The sequence below is a fragment of the Ovis aries genome, chromosome 22 (genome assembly GCF_016772045.2).
Source record: "Ovis aries strain OAR_USU_Benz2616 breed Rambouillet chromosome 22, ARS-UI_Ramb_v3.0, whole genome shotgun sequence".
NCBI classification, from domain to species: Eukaryota; Metazoa; Chordata; class Mammalia; order Artiodactyla; family Bovidae; genus Ovis; species Ovis aries.
The window spans coordinates 13370993-13390707 of record NC_056075.1 but is presented as its reverse complement, the minus strand read 5'-3'; the positions used below and the strand labels follow the sequence as shown (position 1 = coordinate 13390707).

At 41.4% G+C, this 19715-nt stretch overlaps 1 protein-coding gene across 6 annotated transcripts in view; it reads left to right on the top strand.

Annotated features, from left to right (window-relative positions):
- CPEB3 (cytoplasmic polyadenylation element binding protein 3) overlaps nucleotides 1-18418 on the top strand; it is a 200136-nt gene extending 181718 nt beyond the window's left edge. For all 6 annotated transcript variants that reach the window (XM_042238502.1, XM_042238505.1, XM_042238504.1 and 3 more), the window contains one exon: nucleotides 14631-18418. In XM_042238502.1, coding sequence (XP_042094436.1) covers nucleotides 14631-14858 — 228 coding nt within the window. In that variant the 3' untranslated portion in view covers nucleotides 14859-18418. The remainder of the gene's footprint in view (nucleotides 1-14630) is intronic.
- Nucleotides 18419-19715: the final 1297 nt, after the last annotated feature.

Here is a 19715-nt window from a genome sequence, read left to right as displayed (position 1 = left end):
CCACAGAGAAGGCTGAGTGCGAAAAAATTGATGCTTTCAAACTGTGGTGTTGGAGAAGACTCTTGAGAGTCCCTTGGATAAGCAAGGAGATCAAAGAAGCCAATACTAAAGAAAATCAACCCTGAATATTCATTGGAAGGACTACTGCTGAAGCTGAGGCCCTCGTGCTTTGGCGACCTGACACGAAGAGCCAACTCACTCGAGAAGACCCTGATGCCTGGGAAGATTGAGGGCAGGAGGAAAAAGGGTTGACAGAGGATGAGATGGCTGGATGGCATCATCAATTTAATGGACTTGAGTTGGAGCAAACTCTGGGAGATAGTGAAGGACAGGAAGCCTGGCATGCTGCAGTCCATGGTGTCGCAAAGAGTCGAACACAGCTGAGTGACTTAACAGCAACAATACCATTGGAAAGAATGTTCCTTTGCCTCTATTTTAGTTTAGTGGAGAGGACCTGGGAATCTGACTTTGTTAGCTGACTTGGAGCTTTCTGATACTTTTATTTAAGGAACATTGTGACAGTTAAGCCGTAGCACAGGAATATTTGCTTTCAGTAGCTTATTTTCCAAATAGCCAACTTGTTATTTAATCAGATGTTATCCACTGCACCTTTCTTTGCAAGCACTTCAAGTTCTTCACATATTTAATCATTTTTTCTCTCTTCACCTAAAAACACATTGGGCCTAATTTTAGCTAAAGACTGTTGAAGGCTTTGTATTTTTAGCCTTCATGAAGATTAATCTGACCCAGTAACCATACTAACATAGTGCTGATAATACTACACCTTGTCCCTGGCCACAGCTGGGACAGACGAGATAACTCAACACCAAAAGAAGTGAAGGCTCGGACAACCTGTTCCCAGACGATTTCAGCTTCTAACCATAGTCTGGAACTCCCACAACCCAGACTTTAATTTTCTGTTGTTACTGGTTCTTGCCTTGATCTGGCTTTAAAGTCTCCCAAGCAGTAGCTGTAGCTATGTTTGATTTGACCCTTTGAGAGGAAGCAACACCCAGGAGTGAGTTCAAATATTGTCTGAAATAATACCACATGGGCTTATTTTGAAGCACTAGGAGTCTCAGAACCTTTGACTAGAAATAGTTTTTTAAATAGAGTTTGGGTCATCTAAAGAAAGAGAGAGAAATAATTCCTCTTCTGTGAACTTCGTGGGACATTTTTGTCTTGTCTCTCCTTCTGTGGTCTCCACCCCTCATCTTTTCTGTCCTTTGCACTCTTTTTGTGTCTTCTACCATGGAATTGTGATCATTTTTAACATAACTGTTTAAAGTGATTAAATGTTCTTCTTTCCTTCCCATATTTGAGTATAGAGGTTGTTTATGAGATTATTAATAGAAAAAAAGATAGCCACCATTTTTTAAAGTATTTACTTCACTAAGACATTCAAGTTCTTTGACCCCATAAGACAGGGGTATCAGTCAGTCAGCAGTTTCTTGGTGAGTGCTTCTTCTTATTTGGAAGAGCTGGCCCACACCTCTAACACAGTAGGGGAAACTGAGGCCTTCAAGGTTATGATACAGCCAGTTAATGGATAGAGCCAGAGGGCTCTGCACTTCTACATCCTGTAGGGTTGAGGGGGTGGTGATGGCATGGCAGTCATGCATTTCACAGATCTTTAGTGATTTTCTCACCCTTTGTTCTCCACACGATCCATTCTTCTGCCACTAAAGATTAGTTTGGGCTGATTTATATTCTCGCCTCCAGCCCCATTCCCAAACAGCATGGAAGGAAACCAGAGTAAAGAGTGAATCTATGGATTGTGTAGGATTTTGTCAGCTGGACCTTCTTTGTTTCATGGAAAAAGTTATCTTAAGGCTAAACAGAACTCTCACAGATCTCTGTGTGTTCTGTAGACATACACAGTGTAAGTGTCAGCATTAGCACACATAAGTATGTCTAGTGGTGGGACGGGTACAAAGATATTTTAAAACCTTTCGTCCCCTAGCACTTAAAAATATGAAAAATGTTCAGTCCCATCCTTTGAAAAGGGGAAAAGAAGATAAAATCTAACCCATTTCCACTACGTTTTCCTTCAGTTCAGTTCAGTTTCTCAGTCGTGTCCGACTCTTCGCAACCCCATGAATCGCAACATGTCAGGCTTCCCTGTCCATCACCAACTCCCGGAGCTTACTCAAACTCATGTCCATCAAGTCGGTGATGCCATCCAGCCATCTCATCCTCTGTCATCCCCTTCTCCTCCTGCCCTCAATCCCTCCCAGCATCAGGGTCTTTTCCAATGAGTCAGCTCTTCTCATGAGGTGGCCAAAGTATTGGAGTTTCAGCTTTAGCATCAGTCCTTCCAGTTTACACCCAGGACTGATATCCTTTAGGATGGACTGATTGGATCGCCTCACAGTCCAAGGGACTCTCAAGAGTCTTCTCCAACACCACAGTTCAAAAGCATCAATTCTTTGGCGCTCAGCTTTCTTCACAGTCCAACCCTCTAATCCATACATGACCACTGGAAAAACCATAGCCTTGACTAGACAGACCTTTGTTGGCAAAGTAATGTCTCTGCGTTTGAATATGCTATCTAGGTTGGTCATAACTTTCCTTCCAAGGAGTAAGCGTCTTTTAATTTCATGGCTGCAATCACCATCTGCAGTGATTTTGGAGCCCCCCAAAATAAAGTCTGACACTGTTTCCACTGTTTCCCCATCTATTTACCATGAAGTGATGGGACCAGATGCCATGATCTTCGTTTTCTGAATGTTGAGCTTTAAGCCAACTTTTTCACTCTCCTCTTTCACTTTCATCAAGAGGCTTTTAGTTCCTCTTCACTTTCTGCCATAAGAGTGGTGTCATCTGCTTATCTGAGGTTATTGATTTTTCTCCCGGCAATCTTGATTCCAGCTTGTGCTTCTTCCAGGCCAGCATTTCTCATGATGTACTCTGCATATAAGTTAAAGAAGCAGGGTGACAATATAAAGCCTTGACATACTCCTTTTCCTATTTGGAACCAGTCTGTTGTTCCATGTCCAGTTCTAAGTGTTGCTTCCTGACCTACATATAGGTTTCTCAAGAGGCAGGTCAGGTGGTCTGGTATTCTCATCTCATTTTCCTTAATCTACCCCATATTTCTACTAAAATTACCTACTGCAAATCTGCTCTATCTGGAAAATTGTGGGTAAGTTTGTTGCTAAGGAAAAGCTGTTTTCACGTTGCTGCTTTAATTTCCTAGGCATCTGTCAGCTACTTTCAGAACAGCAGGATTCCAGTTCATAGTCAGTTGAAAAACTGAAAATTTAGCTCAGTCAGTAGAGAATCTTCCTGCAATGCAGGAGACCTGGGTTCGATTCCTGAGTCGGGAAGATCCCCTGGAGAAGGAAATGGCAACCCACTCCAGTACTCTTGCCTGGAGAATCCCATGGACAGAGGAGCATGGCAGGCTACAGTCCATGGGATTGCGAGAGTCGGACACGACTTAGCGACTTAACTACTACTACTACTACTAAACATTCCCAGTATTGCCTGCCAGTGGAGGACTTTCTTTAGCAACTCTTAAGACACTGTGTGTAGTGGGGCGGATGGTAATTAGGTTATTGTGGATTTTAGACCTGGAAAGATGTACTCTGTGACACATGCCAAGAAGATGAGGAGCACAGTATGATTAAAGCTTTGAGTTGTTGCTATTGTTAAGTCACTAAGTGGTGTCTGACTCCTTTGTGACCCCTTGGACTATAGCCTGCCAGACTTCTCTGTATACCAAATAAAATGGTCTTTCCAGGAAGCATGTTGCTCCAGATGATAAGAAATGGCCTACCTGACTTCTGGGCAGGCCTTCCCAGACAGTATCCCTATTAAATGATACCTTATTCCTCTTCACTTGGCCTGTCTCTCCAGTTTGTCCGCTCTGACTCCATTATCTGAGATCACTGCTGCTCCTTCTCTACTAGACACCTGTAAACAAGCCTTACCTTCCTTGGGATGGCTGAGTATCTGACAGACTTAATTTGTTTTTTTCCCATGACCAAAGGGCAGACTGCAGCAGGGTCCATCCTGTAACTGTTCTTAACATAGCCTTTAACACATAATTCAAGCTGAACCTGACCTTGGCTAAGGCCTTTCTCATTTCTGCAGCCTTTCAGGTCCAAGGAGAGAGAACTCTGGACCTGTTATTAGTTTATGGTCTCTCTGGGTATCACCTCTTTGCTACCAAGAGCTATTAGTCACTGCTTTATTTACTTTGGGAGGTCATTTTGTTGACTGATATCAAGACTACAGACAGAAATATTTCCCCTGGTTTGTTAGAAGCACAGCAGCATTAGCATTGAGATCAGTTTATTATTAAAGTATGGCTTCTTCCCATCTATATCATCCTGCATATATTATTCCCCTTGTCCACCTTCCTATAGCCATTTATCCAGCGTCCCACATCAGTGTTCCTTATCCCTAATAGTTACCCCTCATCAATAGTTTGCACATGTTCTTCAGCATCCTGGGGCATGCTCATCTCCATTCGGGGTGTGTATGAACTCGAGCATTTCTCTCTGCTGGAAGTTCTCATTTCCTGGTCCTGTAAACCTTTTTGAACAAGAAGGTCAGCTTGGTGATTTGATTGGCTCTGTGTTGGGCTCTAGTATTTAAATTTTAATGGTTGTGTAGATCAGTAATATGATTACAATATGCCCAATATGATTCCAGCAGGTGGGTGTCTCCAAAATGCCATAGCTTAATGATCCCTAATGGTGATTTAGGTGGTTAACAGAGAAACCTGTTTTTATCTTACTTAAAATTTAATTTAAATTTTGTTTTATTTTGGAGGATAGTTGATTTACAATGTTGGAGAAGGAAATGGCAATCCACTACAATATTCTTGCCTGGAAAATCCCATGGACAGAGGAGCCTGGCAGGCTACAGTCCGTGGCATCACAGAGTCGGACACGACTGAGCACGCGCACACACACGCACACACATTGCTGATTTACAGTGTTGAGTCAGTTTCAGGTGTACAGCAAAGTGATTCAGTTGTGTATACATCTGTTCTTTTTCTGTTTTTATTTTAATAGTTATGTGTTGTGTATTGGCGAAAAATAGAATTTAGATAGTCAAGTAAAACATCAAGTAATAGTACAGATGGTGTTTGGATATGGCAAACACTACAAATGGTTGGGAATGCCTTTAAGAAGCTCTCAAATAGACCATAAACTGTTTTGAGGGAGAACTATGTCTTATTCTCCATTATATTTCAGTGTTTAATACGGTGGCATACAAGGAATAGGTGGTGATTTAGTCGCTACGTTGTGTCCAGTTCTTATGACCTCATGACCTGTAGTCCACCAGGCTCCTCTGTCCACAGGATTTCCCAGGCGAGAATACTGGAGTGGGTTGCCATTTCCTTCTCCAGGGGCTCTTGACCCAGGGATTGAATCTGGGTCTCCTGCACTTGCAGGCAGATTCTTTACCAACCACCAGGGAAGCCAAAAAAGCCTAGGTGCTCCATAAATATTCATCAAATAAATTAATCCATCTGGGTGAAAATAATGACCCTTCTCTAACTGAAGGACCACCTAACTACCAATGTCCTTCATGCAGCTACTTCTGTTTGTTGATACATATTGTCTGAGATACCATGTGACTGGTACCCTTTGAGAGGTTATGGTGGTCCAAAAGTTACATCCTTTACTCTTCAGCTTTATTCAGAGTCTTATTTAATGTACTAGTCTCAGCAAATGTGATCATCTAGCTTTTAATCCAGTTAAGCAGTTATTTGAAGTTGCAGAATTATAAAGGGTCTTTGAAAGGTATTAACAGTGGTAGCAGGCAGACACATTCTGAAGGAGGTGACGGAAAAACTGACCACTGCGTCGTCTTACCTGCAAGACATCCTTTACCTTACTGTAAAGGGTGTTGGTAGTACCCTTTGCTCGAGAGGGGAAAGAATAGATAGTACATTTTAGGAAGATTTCTTTCTAAAAATATCAAAATTCAAGATGTCTAGCACCGAAAAGGAAAAATGTCTGTTTCATGGAAAAGTAACTTATGAGAAATCTGTTATTCATTAAAGAAGTTGATTAAATAAGGTATCAGTGTGTGCCTGTGCCTGGTGCCTCTGGACTGATAGAGCTTTCTGACAGATCTTCTGAGTATTGTGTTTACTGGATCCCTCAAACCCCTATGTGGTGAGGGATATTGGTGCCAAGCTCAGCGGGAAGCCTGAATACACAGAAAGGTACGGTTCGGTTCAGTTCAGTTCAGTTCAGTTGCTCAGTCATGTCCGACTCTTTGCAACCCCATGGGCTGCAGCACTCCAGGCTTCCCTGTCCATCACCAACTCTAGCAGTTGATCCCATGGACCGCAGCCTTGTCTAACTCAATGAAACTATGAGCCATGCTGTGTAGGGCCACCTAAGACGGACAAGTCGTGGTGGAGAGCTCTGACGAAACGTGGTCCACTGGAGAAGGGAATGGCAAACCATTGAGAGCCCCATGAGCAGTATGAAAAGGCAAAAGATAGGACACTGAAAGATGAACTCCCCAGGTCAGTAGGTGCCCAGAAACGCTACAGAAGGTGCAGTTCATTCATACTGCATTTTCAAGTATCAGCACGAGTGTATTACTTGACCTAATGTTTGTTTAGTGTTCTTCATTTTGCAGTAGGTGTTTGTATCCATCATTCCACTAGATCCTACTATCCCCCTGCTATTGAAATCCCTCCAAATGAAGCACTAAGTCAGTCTTTTTTGTAACTGCGTGATAGTCCATGGGGTAGATGTACCACATTTTATTTAACCATTTCCCTGTGAAATGGAGAGTTTCCCTGGTGGCTCAGTGGTAAAGAATCTGCCTACAATGCAGGAGATGCAGGTTCTATCCCTGGATCAGGAAGATCTTCCCTGGAGAAGGAAATGGCAACCCACTCCAGTACTCTCGCCTGGAAAATCCTGTAGACGGAGGACCCTGGTGGGCTACAGTCCATGGGGTTGCAAAAGAGTCGGACTCGACTTAGCGACTAAACTACCACCTATTCCTCGAATACTGTATTAAGAATTGAAATAGCCTCCTAGGTACAAAAGCCCCTCTTTGTCCCCTGTTTCTTGTTTGTAGAAAGAGGTTTAGTCTCCTAGGCCTTCCCTGAGTTCCATGGGGCAGACTCAAGCAGTTACTAATTAGAGGAGTGAGGGAATGCAGTTGAGAAAGTACAGTTCAGTGATAACAGAGGGCCCTAGTTCCTCCTCAAGGGAAATCCAACGATATGACGCATCTTTGAGTTGTTCAGCAAGAACTAAGACCGCCCCGGCCCCTAGGTAGAGGATGGTGACTACATGCTGACCACAAGCTGGTTGGAACCAAGTTGATAATTAAGACTCTTGAAACACCACCTTGTTACCTCACTACCGACCAACCAGAAAAAGGTCATGCCCCCTGCAACCCTCACCTCAAATGTTACCTTTTAAAGCCTTTCCCTTAAAGCCATCAAAGAGTTCTGGTCTTTTCAGCATGAGCCTCTCGTTCTCCTTGTTGGGCCCTTCAAAAAATGCTTTACTTTCCTTCACCACAGCCTGGTGTCAGTGAATTGGCTTTGCTGTATGGTGGGCAAGCAGACCCAAGTTTGGTTCCGTAACACTAGAATTTCTGAATGCTGAAGATAAAAAGAAAACATTGCATGTTTCCATGTGAAAGAGCTAGTAGCTATTACTATCTCCTATAAATGGAAGAAAAAAGAAGAAAACTGACATCAGAGTTTTCATATGCAGCACTGGGAGCTTGAACACCAAGGAATACTGTCAATCAGTCTGAGAGAGAAGGATAAGACCCCCAAAATCCTTTATCTAGTCAAGATATCATTTCTCTGTCAGGAGAAATGACAAAACTTACAAACTTGTAAGTTTTAAAATTTGGAAATCCAATAAAGGAAAGGACTGTAATCTTGGGGGGAAAGAAAGACTTGGAAGAACATTAGCAGCTTTATGCTATTCTAGGAAAAAAGGGAGAAAATAGTCACAATTTGAACAAAAATTGTAAATTATTTGTAATGAAACAAACCATAAAGATAGGATCTACATAAAGAAATGCTTAAATGTAAAAAATTGATGATACTCTTATAAAAAAGATTAGAAACCTAGAAGCCTCGGAAGGAAATAAATATATTAGACTGTGTAAAAATAAAACACATTTAAATGGCAAAGATGCCCTGAAAAAAGTCAACAGGCAAATTATGGATTTGGAAAAAAATTACATATTATTATTTGTACCATACAAAGCACTCTTAAAAATTGGCAAGAAAAAGACATACAACATGGTGGTATACTGGTTAGAAGATAATTCGCATTAAGAATTGATGGGCAGTCCACCTAAAAAGATGTTCAGGTTTCTTTATAGTCAGGAAGAAGAAAATTAATGTCATTTTATTCTCATCTGGAGACCATTTAAAAGAAGTGATAACTACTTATCATTTGCTGATAGAAATGTGAATTGCTACAACCCTTTAAAGAGGTAAACTGGCAAATTCTTCAAAATGTGTATACTCTTTGACCCAATAATCCTACTGCTGGTTGTCATTAATGTCATAATCCCAATGCTTAGAAGTAAAACCACAGATGTGAGAACATATGGAAGGTATCTTTATTGCAGAATTGCCAATAGAAGCAAAAAACTAAAAAGACAAAGTAACTGTACACATATGGGTGTTACCCAGCTGAACTTGGATCCCCTCACCCATGGCGAAGTAAAGCCAATTCACTGATGCCGGCTTGTAGGGAAGTGTTTATTGCAGGACCAGTAAAGGAGAATGGGCAGTTCATGCTCAAAAGACCTGAACTCCCTATGGCTTTCAGGGAAGGGCTTTCTTTGAAGGGCAGCGTTTGGGGTGAGGGATGCAGGGGACATGACTTTCTTCTGGTTGGGTGATGATGAGGTAACAGGGTGGTGTCTCAAGAATCTTAATCATTAACCTTCTAGTTCCAACCAGTCTAGGGTCTGTATGCTTACGGGCAGCATGTGGTCACCACCTTCCTCCTGGCTGAGGGGCTTAGTTCCTGCAGAACAGCTCAAAGATACATGTCACATTGTCATGAATTTCTCTTAAGGAGGAACTGGGACTCCTACTTCTTGACTGTTTTTTCTTTGTTTCTGTATTTCCTCACTCCCCTACTTAGTAACTGGTTGAGTCTGTTCTTTGGAGCTTCGGGACGGAGACTAAAGCCTGTTTCTACAAACAAGGAACACAGAGAGGCTTTTTCACCCAGGAGAGCCCCGCACGGTCCTGCTCCGTTGCATTCCCCCCCGCCCCACTACTTTTTTTTTTTTTTTTGGGCTACTCCTCCATCCTGAGAGGAACAGAGGGCAGGACAGGAAAGAACATAAAGTCTTAGATAGAGAGGATAATCATAACTGGACAGGGGAAGTAGGTTTTAGGGGGGCTTGGTTTCAATATCTGGGATACACCTGGGGGTGTGTCTTTTCTCATTGTTCCGGACTGGACCTGGTGGAGGTGTTGACGCGCAGTTCCAGGACGCTTGTCATCTAGCTACATTTCCTCTTTTTTCCGCCCGTCTCGTTATTTCGGTCTATTTAAGTCATGTAGGTTTTGTTATTAGGTTCTCCTGGATCTACTTTCAAATTTTTCTTTTTTCTTCCTCATCTTTCAATTATTTTCTTCCCAGAACTTTGAAGTATTTATACCCCTTGATCTTCTAGCCCACTAAAGTGAATCTCAACAATGTTATCCTCTCTTCAGTTCATCTGATAGCTAGTCAAAAAGTCACAGTTTTGATGTATTAATTTAAAATGTCTTAGTAATTTTTATTTTTAATGTCTTAATAATAGACATTTAATATTTTATATATTTTTTACAATTTTTACAATAATAATTTTTTGCAATAATATTTTATATAAATAAAATAACTTTTATTATAATGTCTTAATAATAAAAGAGTATTGTTCTGTCGTAGTCATGTCTGACTCTTTGAGACCCCATAAGCTGCAGCACACCAGGCTTCCCTGTCCTTCGAGAATAGTGTAATGAACCCCATCATACAGTTAGAACAGTTATGAACACACAAGGTTCCTGTCATCCAGTCTGAATCATTGTCGACTTGTGACCAGTCTTGCTTCATCTACACCTCTGCCCACTTTCCCACCTTCACTCTAGATTATTTTGAAGCAGATCCCAGAGATCATATAATTTTTCATACTGAAATAATTCAGTATGTATCTCTAAAAGGTTCTCTAGAAAGCAAAACTGGAGTACAAGGTTTCCTTTTGGGCGATAAAAGTGTTTTGGAACCATACAGAGGTGGTGTTTGCACAACATTGTGAATGTAGTGAATGCCCCTAGACTGTTCACTTTCAAATGGTTAATTCTTTATGACTTTAACCTCAAGTAAAAAAAATTAAGCTCTTAAAAATAACTAAGGACAAAAGCCCCCATATAACCACAATGTCACTTTTACACCCGAACAAAAGTAACATTAATGTATACATATGAAAAACTGGAAAGTACCCTTACTTAAGTATTCTCCTCGAGTACTCTTCATGTGTGTATATATTACAAAGGGCTGTGGTCCCATTCTCCTCAGGCAGCTTTTTTTGTTTTTTGTTTTTTTTTGCTGAGTGTGAATTCTCTTTGTTCAGACCAGTCCTCTCTCTTACTGCTGGATCCTCTTTCTGGGCTTTTTGGGGCTCAGATCTGGTTGCTGGAGCATCCTGAGTGCAGAAGATAGAGCACCCTGAGATAGAAGCAGAGCAGCCCTCAGCTCTTGGACCGCAGGTGGAGAAGCTGACTACTTCCGGTTCCTGGCACGCCTTCCTAACCCTAACCCTAACCCTAACCCTAAGCCTATCCGAGGTGGTAGTCCTGGGCACTCAGTCCATCCCTTCGCTCCTTCTTGGCTTCCAAGTTCAGGGAGCTCAGTCCAGCTCATATATACTCTAATGAGCCTGCAGCTCCCTTCCCCGCCAGGAGCCCACTGTCTCTGCAGACCACATGCTTCCACAGATCTACCACCATCGTGCCTTGCTCCAGGACTTGGTCCTCAAGTTGCTTTAAGATAAGGAAAGATGCTGACCAAGGCAGGACTATAGACAGGAAATGCCAGAGGAGCAAAGTGGAGTATTAAGAGGAAGAAGGAGGAGTTCCCTGTGGGACAGAAATAGCTAAGGAAGGTCAGCCTGTAGTTAATTTTCAACAAGGTTGCTGAGACCATTCAGTGGGTAAAGAATAGTCTCTTCAACAAATGGTCCTGGGGCACTTAAAGAATGAAGTTGGGCCCTGGTCTCACACTGTATACAAAATTAATTCAAAATCTATTAACCTAAATATGGGAGCTAAAACCATTAAATTCTTAGAAGAAAACATAGGGACAGATCTTCCTGACCTTGGATTTGGCAGTGAATTCTTAGCTACGGCATCATGAAGAAGAACAGCAAAAGAAAAAAATAAATTGGATGTCTTCAAAATTAAACTTTTTAGTTTAATTAAAGAACATTTTCAAAAAAGTGAAGTACCACCTACAAAACAGAAGAAAATATTTGCAAACCATATGCCTGATAGGGACTTCCCTAGTGGTCCAGTGGTTGAGAATCTGCCTTCCAATGAGGGGACGCAGGTTTGATCCCTGGTCAGGGAACTAAGATCCCACGTGCTTTGGGGTAACCAGGCCCACGTGCCACAGCTACTGCACTCTAGAGCCTGAGCACTCCAACTGGAGAAGCCTGTGTGCCACGATGAAGACCCAGCACAGCCCCCTTCCCCAAAATCATGTTTGGTAAAAGTCTAGTATCTAGCACATACAAAGAAACTCTTTCAACTCAACAGTCCAGTTTTTAAAACAGGCAAAGGGCTTGAATAGACCTTTCTTCCAATGTGTAAAATGCCAACAAGAATATGAAAAGATGCTCAGTATCATTAGTCAGTAGGGAAATGCAAGTCAAAACCACAGTGAGAGACCTCTTCACACCTCTTTTGTGATAACTTTAATCACAAAGATGGAAAATAGCAAGTGTTGGTGAGTATACAGGAAAATTGAAACCCTCGTACATTGTTGGTGGGAATGTAAAATGGTACAGCTGCTGTGGAAAACAATTTAGCAGTTCCTCAAAAAGCTAATCATAGAGTTTCCATATGCCCCAGCAGATCAACTCCTAAGTATATACTGAAAAGAATTGAAAACAAGTATTCAGATAAACACATGTACACGTACATTCATAGCAGCATCATTCAAGATAGCCAAAAGGTGGAAGCAACCTGAATGTCCATTGAAGAATGAATGCATAAACGAAATATTGTGTATATATCTACATACACATATACCCACACATAGTGGAATATTATTCAGTCATAAAAAGGAATGAAATATTGCTGCATGCTACAACATGGATAAACCCCAAAACATTATGATAAGTAAAAGAAGCCGGACACAAAATGTCACAGTTTTGTGATTCCATTTTTATAAAATATCCAAAGTAGGTAAATCGGCAGAGACGGGAAGCAGAGAGGCTGTCACCAGGGGCTGGGGAGGGAGAGAAGGTTGGGATAACTGCTTAGTGGGCTACAGGCTTCCTTTCTGGGTGATGAAATGTTTTGGGACGAGGTAGAGGTGGTGGTTGTCCAACGTTGTGAATGTAATCAAAGCCAGTGAATCGTTTAAGATTGTTAATTTTATGTTAAGAAAGAAAGAGAAAGGAAAGACTGGACTTTTTTGGGTATGTGAAATTGTTGGGTGGGTTGAGCACTTAAGCGGGAAAAGAGAGCAGGTTGCGTTGGAGTTGAGAACTAGTTGGGAGGGAGACTGGGGCAGATCACAAAGGCTGTGGCTTACTCTGGAGTCGCAGGGCACAGGGAGTACCTGCTATACGGAGGCAGCTGGGCTACTCGTGAAGGCAGGGGAGAAGCTGAAGGGCTTTTGACTAGATGAGGAACACCGAGAGGCAGACGATTGAAATGCTCACGTGGACGCAGGAGAACTGAACCAGGGAAGGCCTGGAGCGCCGAGGTCATTGGCACTGGGCACATCAGGTGTGTGTTGTGGGCGGGACTAGAGTGGAAGCGAGAGGAGTGACAGTGATGCTTAACTAGGGCTTATGGCACGCCAGGCACTGTTCTGTGTGCTTGACATGGTTCAGCTCACTTGCTCCTCATAGGAGCTCTTTCCTCCAGGGCACAGATGAGGAGTGCCTGAGTAGCCTGCACAGCTGGTAATGTCGCCTAGATCAGAACCAGACAGATGACCTCAGAGCCACGACAGTTTTAATTATGATGGAGAGATGAATGTGAGATTTTTTTTTTTGAAACCCATGCACTAAGCTGTCAGGTTGAGGAGGGGAAGAGAAGGGAACTGGAGTCAGAGTGAATCCCCCTGGGTAACCAAAGGGCTGGGACAGGTCATCTCCAGTGGGCCTTCGAGCAAAAATCTCTGGCTGGCTGAGGACCGGTGACTTGAGCTAATGGTTAGAGACAGAACTCCAGAGGAGGCCGGTGGAGGGGCCTTGAGAAGAGAAGGACCAGGAACTCAAGAATCCAGTCCCAGCAGCCCTCACGTCCCCGCTCATCCCACCCTGTGCCCTGCAGCCTCGGGGTAGCCTGCCCCAGACCCTGCTGAAACCTCCTGGCTGTGTCCAGAGGCAGCTCGACCCGTCAGGCAGTTGGCTCATATCAGAAAAAACATGGGTCCCCATCTCCACAGCCCCAGTGGCCACAGAGCTTGCTTGCTCTTGCCCAGAATGGCTCTGAGGTTGGCGTGAGAAAGAGCCTGATCACACAGAGACTTGCCTCCTTCCTACTTATTTCTAACATTCACCATGAAAACATGAACGGCATTCCCTGTCTGAGGTTCTAGGAAGAGAACATGGGGGAAAACTGGGGAAACTTTTTTCCTCTCTCCTGGTTTTTATATAATATAGCATTGCTTCATTTAGAATAAAATGCCCCCTGCAGGACTGTGCTGAAAAGTCCTCTATTGAAGCTTCCAGTCTTGGAGGGAGATTAAGGCAATAAAATCTAAAACTAAAACAGCCTCAATCATTATAGTAGTTTCTTAATATCCCCCTTGTCCTCCTTTCCCTCCGGCCCATTGTAAACAGTACTGAGAGAGGTTAGTGTTTTGAAAGCTTGTGTTTAAAACGGCAAAGCCCAGAGCCTCGTTGGTCGCCCTTTAGCCGGCCTTGCTGGCCTCGAGGGGGCTTCCCTTCAGGGGGCTTCCCCTCCACCCAGCTCCTGCCATTTGCCTACTCTGGGGCCTTGTCCTCGCTGGTTTCTCTCCCTGAAACACTGTTGCCTGTCACGTGCTGCCGGCCTTCAGGATTCAGCTCATGTGCTTTTCCACACACTTCCTCTCTTAATCCTCACCAGCACTCTGATGCAGACCCTATAATGCCCATACAGATATACAGGTATGTGTGTGTCTGTGTTTCACTGTTAAACCTACTTTACAGACCCACAGATGGAGCCAGCAGGAGCATGGAGAGAGGTTAAGAATTTACTTGTCATCACACAACGAGCACATCAAGGAGCAGATCCCAAAGCCCATACACTCAGCCACTGCTAATAACCAGCTGAGTTCAACACTGAGCCTGACTGAGACATACTAAGCTACGTTATGAGCTCTCGAGGGGAAGAAATGTGAGGAAGCTTTGCTAAAATCTCTTTTCCTGTCTCTCCTCTTTGGGTCCAGGTGGAAGTGAAGCCATATGTGCTGGATGATCAGATGTGTGATGAGTGCCAGGGCACACGCTGTGGTGGGAAGTTTGCCCCGTTCTTCTGTGCCAACGTCACCTGTCTGCAGTATTACTGCGAATACTGCTGGGCGAGCATACATTCCCGCGCCGGGCGGGAATTCCACAAACCGCTGGTGAAGGAGGGAGGCGACCGCCCTCGCCACGTTCCGTTCCGCTGGAGCTGAGCCCAGGGCAGACCCAGCCACAAGTACTGGAGTAGATAACAAGGAGGGAAAAGAGAGGGCACTGCCTCAGGGCTTACAGTGTTCTGGAAATCTGTGCATTTGTTCTCGATTTTTAAAGAAGAAATGGGTCTTTTTATTATTATTATTATTTACAGTCATATTACTGAACTCAGTGTCCAGTATAACGCAGAATTGCAGAGTGTATAACGGTACTGATTTGCACTTTGATTCTCACCTTTGTCTGCTTGGTACCTTGATTCCTTACACCTGATTTGTCACTCGTAGACTGCCATTCTCATCAGCGGCCATCAGGTTGATGTCTGTGATTTTTTTGTTTGTTTGTTGTTGTTGTTGTTGTTCTGATCGTTTTTGAACTGGAGCATGCACTTATTTTCAGAAACTTAGAGAATCGCCCCTAGGAGAAGACTTACCAAAGGTAATACTCGTGAGTAGGTGGCGGATGTAGCAAAAACTTCACAACAATTCAGCAGTCATTAGTTGGGGTCATTTAGAGTAAGGATAACCCTTAATGAAAATAAGCCTTTAGTTGCTCTCTATTTTGACATGTAAGGATACCTCATAAGCTGAATCTTTATTTTTCCTTCATGTTTGATTTTTGTTTTGCTGAGGATTTTGGTTAGATCTTTTAGTGTTATGTAAATTTATGCTGCAATAGCTTTTGCTGCTATTAAAATGGTATTATTAATACCATAATACTCTATTCAGGCTAAGGTATCAATTACAAAAAACCCAACAACACACTTTTGTGATCTAGGGATAGAATCAGCTGCCGAAAGGAGATCAGAATAGACTTGAGAAAGCTTCAAAGGAAGGTCACTGTTTCTGACTGCATGTTTACTTAATCAGGTTGCTGCATGCAATAAATTTTATATCCGATGTCTAGTATAAAACCTTCCCACAATGCACAAATTAAGAATCTATATAAGCTATAAAATACTGATTTTTAAAGAAAAATTTTTTTTCATTCAAGGAAATGGTAATTGACTGGAGGAAGGCATGCCTCAATAAATGGAATGCTTCTGAAATTAGGAAGAGCCCATAACAGAATGACCTATATTACAACCAATATAAAACCTAGGTGTAGGATATTCTTAAAGCAAATTTGTGGATGGTAGATGAAGTACTTTGCGGTGCTCTGTTATATATTGTGCAATTTATTTTATATAGTAAAGTGATTATGTCTAACTGTGATCAAACTTTAACTGTTTAAAGCCTCTGTGTCAGACATTAACGAACTTGACAGTTCATAACTGGTATATTATTAACTAACACATGAGCTCTTAGTTACAATCTCCTAGTGCTTGCACCATTTTACATAGCTTCAGACCTTGTCCAGAAAACCAAAGAGCTCATCTTAGCTTACAAACACTAGGAATATATACAGTATATAGAGATAAGTTGTCAGTTGACAAACTAGGCACATTTTAAGAAAGTTGTGTGATTGTGATGCTAAAGAAATGTCTGGACAAACTAAGATGGCCTGAGCAGGGTTGGTTGTCTGGGTGAGAAATTAACTACTTAATTCCCTGGATTTATCCTGTAAAGCTTGAATAGAATTCAGACCTGCTAGTACTACCATGGACATTTTTTTAGCATTCACTCTTGGGCTGCAGATAGTAATATATAAACACATAATGATTATGAGACTGTGTAAGTCTTTTTTTAAATCTTCTTCCTATGTTTTGGAATTCTGGGGACAATCTGACTGGATATGACACTGCAGAACAGACTTAAGTCGCTGTGTTTTATGTGCTGTGATGTCCTTGTACTGTCTTAAGTTAATAGCGCTTTGTTTTGTTTTGTTTCTTCGGTGTTTAGTTGCAATTACCAGCTCTCAAACTATAGTTTGTTTTCAAAAAGAAAAAAAAACGAAATAGTTTTTTACTGGATTAAAAATGCTTATTAGAATTCTCCCCCTTTGAGGTTACCTCTGGGCTTTTTGGTAATAATTGCTTTTTTCCAGCCCAGCTGTGGTTTTCTGTTTGTTTTTTTCTATGTTTGTGGTTTTTTTCATCTGTACAAGAAATTTTGTTATGCACTACTACTTTTTGTATTCTAGACAGTTTTCAAAAGTTGGCTGAAGATTTTTTTGTTTGTTTGTTTTTAAGGAAAAAGGCATGCTTTCTGACTGACATGATCTTTTGCAATACCTCAATTTTGAAATATAGGAAAGAAAATGATATTTTCTAAGTAAGTTTATTCAGAAAAATATATATTAATTTAATTCTGCAAGAAAAATGATTTAACAGATGGGTAACTTTATTTTTTTCATGCTTATTTGTGTTTTTGAAAATGAAGAAGTTAGAGCTTTATAACTATAATATTAAAGATCATATCTAACCTACAGAAATCTACCTAATTATGTGAAAGAAGCAAAACTTTTTGAAGAAGCACCCCTCTTTCATGTACTAAAGTAACACTGAGATTTAAAAAAAAAATGCTGGAAGATTGTACAGCATAAAGCTGACGTGAAGGCGAAAAAAACATTGTCATGAAGAATAGGTTACAAAAAATAAACTCCATTTGGTGCTGAAAGTTGTGAATAGGTGGTGGAAACTACTTTCCCTTAATTTGTATATTTATAATCAAGCGTTGATTGTGCACGACTGACCAGGATTGTGAAAGAGTTCTTCTGTTTGTATTTTTTTAAAGAGAACTTTTTTTAGTTTATTAAATTATAACATGTTCCCTTTTGTTTTGTAAATAAATGTGCCCCCAAGTTGTTAATGTTATATTAAAAGAGAGGGTCCTTCGAAAAAAATTATTTTTTAAAAACACGGAGGTGTTCTGACCTGCAACTTAATGGGAAGCCCCCGGGTATCACAGGTCCTGCTGTGGCCTTTCCTTGACGTGACACTTGAACTAGTCGATTTTTTGAAGGCTATAACCTAACCTCGACTATTTGTTGTTATGTGCAATACTGTTTGTACTGTTTGTATAAAAAATAGAAAAAAAAAGAAAAGAAAAAAGGCATAAATCTTTATTGCAGATTTATTTTCATTGCAAACTTTAGACATTGTGATTCACTGAAATCATTTTTCTACTGTCAAATATGTACCTTTTCTTCATGCTGGTATTTTTTCAATAGTAATGTAGCCTTTGTACTGAGACAAATTTTCATTGTTATTTTTAGAAAGATTTTTTGCTAAGAAAAAAATTAAACATATTTACATATTTTTCATTTTATTTCGTATTTTCTTTAAGGAGTGCTTTCTCAATCATTAATAGAGTTGTTTCTGGGAGGGACTTTCATATCTGGTCAATGTCATAATATTATTTTGTATTTTTACTTGGAATAAATTAATTTTATGATGCTAATTCTTTAAAAGTTTATTTTTTTCATTTTCAGTTATTTTTGAAGCTAAAACCTTTGTAATATTGTTACTAAAGTGTCTAGTTTTTTGAAATGCAAAGCTTTATGTATTAACTTGCTGATGTGGTTTACAATAGTGTGACAACGATGAAAATGGTTGGTTATGTAAAGTGATTGGAAAATGTAATGGATAATTGGGTAATAAAATGACAGAATGAGCAGAACATGTGAGATTTCGACAAGCCTTTTCCTTTATTACAGTGGTTTAGTGTAAGACTAGGGATGTCACAGTACAGTTCTCTGGGGATGTCACAGTGGATTTATACAACACCAGGTGCAGCCAAATCTGTGGCCCTGATGATGAAGTCACCCGTTGCTGAGACACCACCAGGTTGAGAACCTGGCCAGGTCAACAGAGTGGTTCATTGCTTTCCCCCTCTAACTCTTCATTCTGTCGTGTGTGTGTGTGTGTGTGTGTGTGTGTGTGTGTGTGTGTGTGTGTGTGTGAGTGTGTGAGAATCTGCCACTGACTGCTGTCCACGTATGAGACAGTACCTTTCACCAGGCCACATCTTTGCCTTGTATTTACAGTGGTGACGTCTGAGAGTGAAAGGAAGTCTCTGAGAGGACCAGCCCTCTGGGTGGCTAGACTTGGATCTCAGTGTCTTGCCCAGGTGGCCTCCCCGAGCACATGGGTGACCTGGCGAGGCGGCACACTTGGAGGTCACCACTGTACACGGACAGCTCAGACTTCGTCTTCCTCCACTCCCCACCCCCACCCCAGCCCCGCCTGCTCCCTGTGAATGATGGCCCCTGTTTGTCCCTTATTGTGGCAACACATCTGGCCACTCTGAGCATGATCTGTCTGCCCTCCTGCTTCTTTTCCAACACCCGAACTCACCTTGAAGCTGTGCTATTAAGGCAGCGTGTCATTGTCATGGCACCTAAAATTAAACCAAAATCATACAACTGCAAAACTGGTGTTGCGTAAACAGAACATCCTATGACTTGCTCTAGACAGAGGGTGTGCTTCTCTCAGTCCTTGCTGGCTTCCTCCAGGGCCCTTGTCAAGGAAGCACGGTTATCAATGACTCAGAGAAACACATGTCCAGAGTTGGCTCTTGGGTATGCTCTATGTATTCAGTTTTGTAAATAATATATAGATTAGATCAAGTTGTGATGTAAAATTTTAACAAATTGGATACTACTGGTTGGAATTTTACATTAACACAAATAAGTGATTAGGAACAGAAGAAAAGAAATTGGAAAAATTTGCTTAGTGCTATAAAGATTATGCTTAGATTTCTGCCTATATCTTGTGTTTTATAGCTTGTTAGTGAGGCATGGGCTAATGCAGAATGTACTGCATTTATGCAATTAGCAAATAACTGCTAGTTTTCATTTTTATCTATTATATTAGCAACAAAATGGCATTTAACTGGGTAAAGCTCCTACCTAAATATTTGAGTATTGTGACATCTCTACTTGCAAGGTTTGAGTGAAAGATTAGTCACAGATTAGTG